The sequence below is a fragment of the Notothenia coriiceps genome, unplaced genomic scaffold (genome assembly GCF_000735185.1).
Source record: "Notothenia coriiceps isolate Sejong01 unplaced genomic scaffold, NC01 NC01_scaffold00037250, whole genome shotgun sequence".
Taxonomy (NCBI): domain Eukaryota; kingdom Metazoa; phylum Chordata; class Actinopteri; order Perciformes; family Nototheniidae; genus Notothenia; species Notothenia coriiceps.
In genome coordinates this window covers 5,758,718-5,765,222 of record NW_011369951.1, presented here as the reverse complement: position 1 = coordinate 5,765,222, position 6,505 = coordinate 5,758,718, and the positions used below count along the sequence as shown (strand labels likewise).

Genomic DNA, 6,505 nt, shown 5'->3' with positions numbered 1-6,505 from the left:
ACAGACTTTGATGAAACCGAGGTGTGTCACAGGGTATTGTCAGGTGAACCATCCGCTCGGGTCCATTGATCTTCTGCCATGATCACAGCTGACACTGTCACACTGTCAGAGAGATTAATGTGACTCTGTCCTGCATAATGTGGATAACAACCTGAGGGTAATCACTGGTTTGAACCATAGACTGGTTTGAACCCTAGGAAGACGCAGAGGGATTGAGAGTTGGAGTTTGAAATTATTTTTTAATTTTAAGTTTTTAGGACTGAACAGACTCAACATAAGAACAGTAGACATATAAGTATCATCACTGAGCGATCAGAACTCGGGACAGGAGAAGCGAAAACAGACATCACAACACGTAGCTTCACGGAGGAAACACGGGAGAAATTATTTCTGTTGTTCTGATCAAAAGTTGTGTTTAATGGCATTAAAACGATAAAAACGCTGCTGAAGGTTAATCCATAGGTTAATCCAATGTGTCTGTGTCACTTTGAAATTATTACTGATAATCCATCTTCATATTTATGTCAATAACGGAGATTTCATATTAGCTACGAGAGTATATGAGAGCTTCCGGTTTTGGGCATTCTGGCTACGCATCACTCATTCACCAATGGGTAATGTTTAGATGGATTTTAGGAACCTCCCCTCGATTCTATTGGCTCTAACGGTTAAAAAGAGGTGTCAATCATCAAAATCGACCAAGGTCATAGATATGGAAAATGCACCCAAATGACCACAGAAATGGGTTTATTTTTTCTAAATGTCTCTAGAGGGGTTAAATGTCACTTGCTTTGCATCAATCTTGATACAGGGTACTTATATGTTATAATTTGGATTCCTAAATCTTTTAGTCTAATATCCCATCATTCAAGGGTGGTTTTCACTATACTGTAAGTAATGTGATTTTTTGGACGGACACTATAATTTATAGTTTTTTACTGTTCAATCTGAATTTTCTTTAAAATAAAAAAATTCTATATTGATTCTGATTCCTCTACATCAAACTCACAGGTTTTTCATTGCTTTGAGAAAAAAGATTATTAATTTAACCCTTTTAGAAGTGAAGATAATAGTCAATTGTTCTGGGAATGTCATTTTCGAGCCTGAGGCCTGAAAAACAGGCTCAGGGCTCAACTGGTTATTAATCTGCATTCACAATACGTAATTTGCTCTTTGTTCAAAGCAAGGTTGGGAACAGAGCTTTCCGATAAAAAAAAAAAACAGGTTTAGTTTCGTGGTTACACCTGATAGCATTAGCATATGCAGCTGTCATTTGATTGGTTGCGTCAAATGGTCAGCAATAAACAGGGTCAAAATTGAAATAATGGAAACTTCGGGGGTGAAGCGCTCTGTGACAATCGTCCTCATTTTTTTCCTGCAAAACATTAAAATAAAATTGTTATTTTAACAGAATGCCTGTGCCACAATTTAGAGCTTTTGAGTTTGAAAGACGTGAACATGAAGGCAGGCTCTCACGAAACGCGCTATTGAGTTGCATTATGGGAAGTAGATGTAGGATTTGTTTACCATCATATATTGTAATTTTTCTCGAGGCTAAAAGTCAGAATATGCAAGTCAACTGTGACTAAACTACTATTTATGACAGGATCTCTCTTTATTATTTCTGTCGTCTGAGCTTCCCTTAACGTATGTGTTGTCGTGTTCACTACATTTGTGTAAGACCTGATAAAGCCAAAAATTGAATGATGTCAAACATTTACATGTCCATTAATTCAAAGTAGCCTATGTTATTTGGATACAGACTGGATAAATCTATCAGTTATCGTCACCCAAACTTCAGTCATGAGACTTGAGGCAGCAATTCAGCTGTGTTTAAAACATCCATAATAAAAGAGCTTGAGCTATTCTAATCTATTCTGGCATTTATATCCCAGAAGATTTTTAAAATCAGATGTAATATTGATGGTTACAACATTAGCCTATTTTCAGCATCTAGCATATTGCAAAGCATACAACTATAAAGGTGAGACATGAAGAATAACTCAATTGCAATATTCAGAAGCTTCTTCAAAAAAACTCATTATATATTCTGCTAAATTTAGACACTGTCACAAAAGGGTTTCATCAAAAAATAGCCTTGCACAAAAAGTACAAGCACAAAGAAGTGTAGGCCTCAGTGAAAACTTAATTTCCATGCTTTACTTAGACATTCAAATGAGGGGTAAAATTTGCAAGTAAGGTTTAAACTGCACCCATTGACATGCAAATACTGGACCAACACAACAACTAGCTCTGCAGCTCCTCAAGTGCAGCAAATGTAGACTCCTGCCAGGAAAAGCCACCCCTTATTTCCCATTGTTGTTTGAATAATTATGATTCATGTGTTAATTTCTAGAAACAAGGAAGTGTATAGCCATACAGCTACAGCCGGTGAATAGCACCTTCTCTACCAGCTCTCACCATGATACAAACATTTTTCCCTCCATGGCACCAGTAGCCTTGGTGCTGCTTTCATTCACTGACCGAGGGGGCACATGGAGGAGGGTTTGACTGCGGAGGAAACATAAATCCCGATAAGACTTTGCTATCTCAAGTGAAATGTAAAGCAGGAGGCAGGCAGGCAGCATATAACACCGGCCAGTCAACCACAACTCCCACGTGGCCACTGTTAAATCAACTCTCACATTTCCAGGAGGCGCAGAGAGGAGCTGCGCGTGACCCCTTGTCTTCTTCATGGCTCATCGCTCCGCTCACCCCGCGGTGCCCATCGCGCTGCTGGTGTTCGGACTTGTTGCCATCTTGCTCCTGACTATCCCCACTGAAGATGTCCAGGAGCCGCCGGGGTTCATGGTAAGTTGGGTATTTCTGGACTCAGGGTATAAGTTGTCGAGGTAGAGTAACCCAAGCTGTGCTGGCCACGGTGCAGAGAGGTAAATAAGGTGTTACTAGTAGATTCTGTCACATTAGCAGGGGCGGATTTAGTGATTCGGGGGCCAGATGGGCATACTCAAAAGTTTCTGAATTAAAAGTAGTATTTCCTCAAAGATAAAGTATTGTGTTTACTTCAAGTGAAGAGTGGAAAAGAAGCCTTATCAGGGCAATGTAGCCTACTTTACGTCTGTTCAAGGTGGAACCTAGGAAGTATGCATACTAAAAACTCTTTTTGAAGTAAAATTATTATTTATATATTAATAAAATACTGCCATAACAGCCTAATGTTACAACATGTACTTAACATGTGTTCCATTTAAAGCTTGCATTTTTTAATTGTTAAATGTTGCAATCCAAATCAACATTGTAAACAGTAACAACCCTCTGTCATGTTTTCCTATATGGAAGAAGCCCACAGTAAGTATGTTTTGTCGCCTATTGCTTTGAAGTCTTTTGCAATATGTTAGGGCTCATTCTGGTATTATGGATTATCTTTCTGAATCACAATAGTTAATTAAGTTGAGTTGCATAATGTATTTCAAAGTGCTTTGAAGTCTTTTGTGATATTTTGGGGTATATTTGTATTCCTGTTAGTAAGAGTTATTTGGAGACGGTAACCCAAGCTGTGCCGGCCAGGGTGCAGACAGGGTGCTAGTTGTGGATTCTGTCACATTAGCAGGGGCGGCTCTAGTGATTTGGCAAACACCATCTTGTTTACTTTTCACCATCTCTCTAAGTGTTGGTTTTGGCAGTGGTAGAAGAAAAAGTAAGTACTAAAAACTTGAAGAGGTTAAGAGTCGCATTTACAGGCTTTCAGTTGTACAATGATAATGCACGAGCTAGAAAACATTAATATAATCCAATATTTGATTTATATCTTATCATAATAAAAGTTCTGGCTGTTTCTTTTGGTTGGGGGCCTCAGGCAGTTGCTTATTGTGCCTATAGGTCAAGTCTGCCCCTGGACATTAAAAGGCTACCTGTATGTTGGTTGTTAAATTATTATTTTTCTTTTAAAGTTAGCTATTGCAGCCCTATTTCTACTCAGCTGTAGTAATATAAATTAATAAAAAGTAGAAATACATCAGTGTAGACATAATAAGACTAAGCATACTGCTAGAAAGTATACAGATATTTACTTAAGTAAGTAAATGTCCTTACTTTACACCCGGTTTAAATGTATATTTGAATTCTTAAAAACCCACCAAAAATGTGCCTTAAATGTCATCCTTATTTCTCAAAATTATATAATCAATGGTCTAATTTAGTCAAACGTATCCCTTTTTATTCAATTTTGTCTTCTATATTCACATTTTCAGTATGGCTCACATTGATTTATTACAGTGTTATTTCTGACCTAGCCTTTGACAATTGTGCAAATGTCATCCAGTTTATGTAAACCTAGCTTCAGGGCACTGGAGTTCCTACTAAATGTCTCTGTTGTCATCTTTAAACGTTGGTAAATTAATGCCTCAAGCCAAAGGCGTTTGCTGTTATTAAAATAATTAGGTTCCCCTTCCATGATTGTGTAATGCGTTCACACCAGGGGGGTATACTACGAATCTAGTTCAACCTATCCTGGATATGTTTTGAGTTATCCGGTTGACTTAATCCAAAACAAAGCCGCTCTCGCTAAACTGTCCTACAACGCTGGCTATCAACTCGTTCGCTCAAGCCAGCCGTGTCCTATCTAGTTAGGTCGAGTTAGGTGCATGAAAGGGGCGGTATCTGGAGCATTCGACCAATCACAAACATGGACAAAACTATAATATTAGTCAAATATGAAGAAGTTAAACTTTAAACATCCATGACTTAAACACTTTATCCAGGATAAAAGCAACATAGTTGCACCTGCAAGGTGAATACAGCTGGTAAAAGAAAAAGTGTTTGAATGCGTACATTAACGGGTTTATGATATCACTGACCCGTCTAAGACACCGAGGTGGATCTGACTTTAATTNAAAGCCCTCACCAAAAAAGTAATGAAATGTGTAAGGGAAACTTCTGCAGCAATGGAGAGTCAGGACTCAGAGAGACACGAGGAGAGTTGGAGCTTTGATCATCAAAGCTCCAACTCTCCTCGTGTCTCTCTGAGTCCTGACTCTCCATTGCTGCAGAAGTTTCCCTTACACATTTCATTACTTTTTTGGTGAGGGCTTTGTTTTTGTTTAGTATTTTTTAACTCCTTTATTGGATAGCTGACAGGAAATGATAGGAGAGAGAGTGGGACATTAGACTTCTCTGCTGGAATTGAACCAGGAGTGTTCACCTGCTTCCAATTTTATCAGGCGATTAAATCAGTTTTTATCAGGAGCATAAATCTAAGGCTTTAGGTCTCGACTCTACCCCTTAGTTTGCTCAGTAGGCAGTTATCGTCCACTGATATGATGGATCACCACGGGAAGATTAAAAATGATTAGGTGCAAGCTCTAGGGTTCATATTAATAACGACATGAGCAAAACAGGAAGTTAGGTGACCTATAAACGAGAGACTAAGGAGGTTGGATATCAGGTTGATTGATTGGTCATACAAGAAGACCACTGTTCGTGTTTCAAAACTCACCATGTGGACTTATTTAATTTTACTGGATTTAAGGTATGTAACAAACACCTTTTTTATGAAAAAAAATGATATGATGATGATGAACATTTCATTTAAGACCTTGAATTTCTATTTAAGAAAATGTAAAAATTAGAATGATTAGTGTTTTAACAAGATAATTGGTGGTTTATGTAAATCATCAAGCACAAATACCAAAATATCTTCGGCTCCAACAATTTGTTCTCTTTCAACCCGGTCTCACAGTCTGCATACAAATGACACGACTTTGCAAAGGCGTGCGGTGCAATAGATACCAGAAGTCCGATTTTGCGTGCATATGATACGCTGATGGTTAGGGTTAGGGTTAAATAAATGGCAAAGATATGTAAAAAATAAACGCATTTAAGATACGTTCATAACAAACGTAACGTGGGAGTATCATATTATGCGTGGCATTTGTACGCAGACTGAAGAGAGTGGGCTGGTTAAAACTAACATACTTTTTAAGACATTCACTTTAAATGACCCAGCTTGCATTTGTTTTACCCAATTATTTTTCTTGAATCGTATATAGTGTTTTAATCAGGTTTGAGGTACCTATGCTACCTTCCCCAATGCTCCGTTGGGAGGAACGTATGCGTAGTTTGGGACAAAGCTCACCTGGCGGACAGGATGATGACGCGGGCCTCCAGCTCTTTGGCCTCCAGCAGCAGGGCAGTTAAGTTAGTGTCCTGGCTGAACTGGAGGACTTTCTCTGCCTGTGATCGGGGCATAAGAAAGGTCAAGCCAGCTACTTTCCCCTACCTTAGACACCATGCTGCCTCTTTACCTGTTTGCTTTCGAGCTTGGCCGATTTTGATTGAAAACGGGAGACAGATATAAAAAGGAAAGCGATCCAGGGGAACCGGCTCAACTAAAAAAAAAAAAGCTTGGAGGGAAAAAAAACTTTTGCATTTGTCTGCATGCAAACTGAGGGTTATCAAGGCTCCAAAGAAGGACGTGCATGTGTTAGGTAGGGGGAAGAAGAAGGTCAATGCAACCAGTAACTAAAAACGGGTGCCAAGGCACACA

At 38.8% G+C, this 6,505-nt stretch overlaps 3 protein-coding genes across 5 annotated transcripts in view; 1 reads left to right on the top strand and 2 right to left on the bottom strand.

The window, feature by feature from the left end:
* Positions 1-6,505, bottom strand: part of stxbp1a (syntaxin binding protein 1a) — a 682,465-nt gene that overhangs the window by 517,018 nt on the left and 158,942 nt on the right. The gene's annotated exons all lie outside the window — the stretch shown is intronic.
* Positions 1-6,505, top strand: part of cherp (calcium homeostasis endoplasmic reticulum protein) — a 103,957-nt gene that overhangs the window by 67,801 nt on the left and 29,651 nt on the right. The window lies entirely within an intron of this gene.
* The window catches only part of LOC104966795 (glutamate receptor ionotropic, NMDA 1-like), a 12,958-nt gene continuing 12,512 nt past the window's right edge, over positions 6,060-6,505 (bottom strand). For both annotated transcript variants that reach the window (XM_010796087.1, XM_010796088.1), the window contains one exon: positions 6,060-6,192. In XM_010796087.1, the coding sequence (XP_010794389.1) occupies positions 6,091-6,192 (102 nt within the window). In that variant the 3' untranslated portion in view covers positions 6,060-6,090. The remainder of the gene's footprint in view (positions 6,193-6,505) is intronic.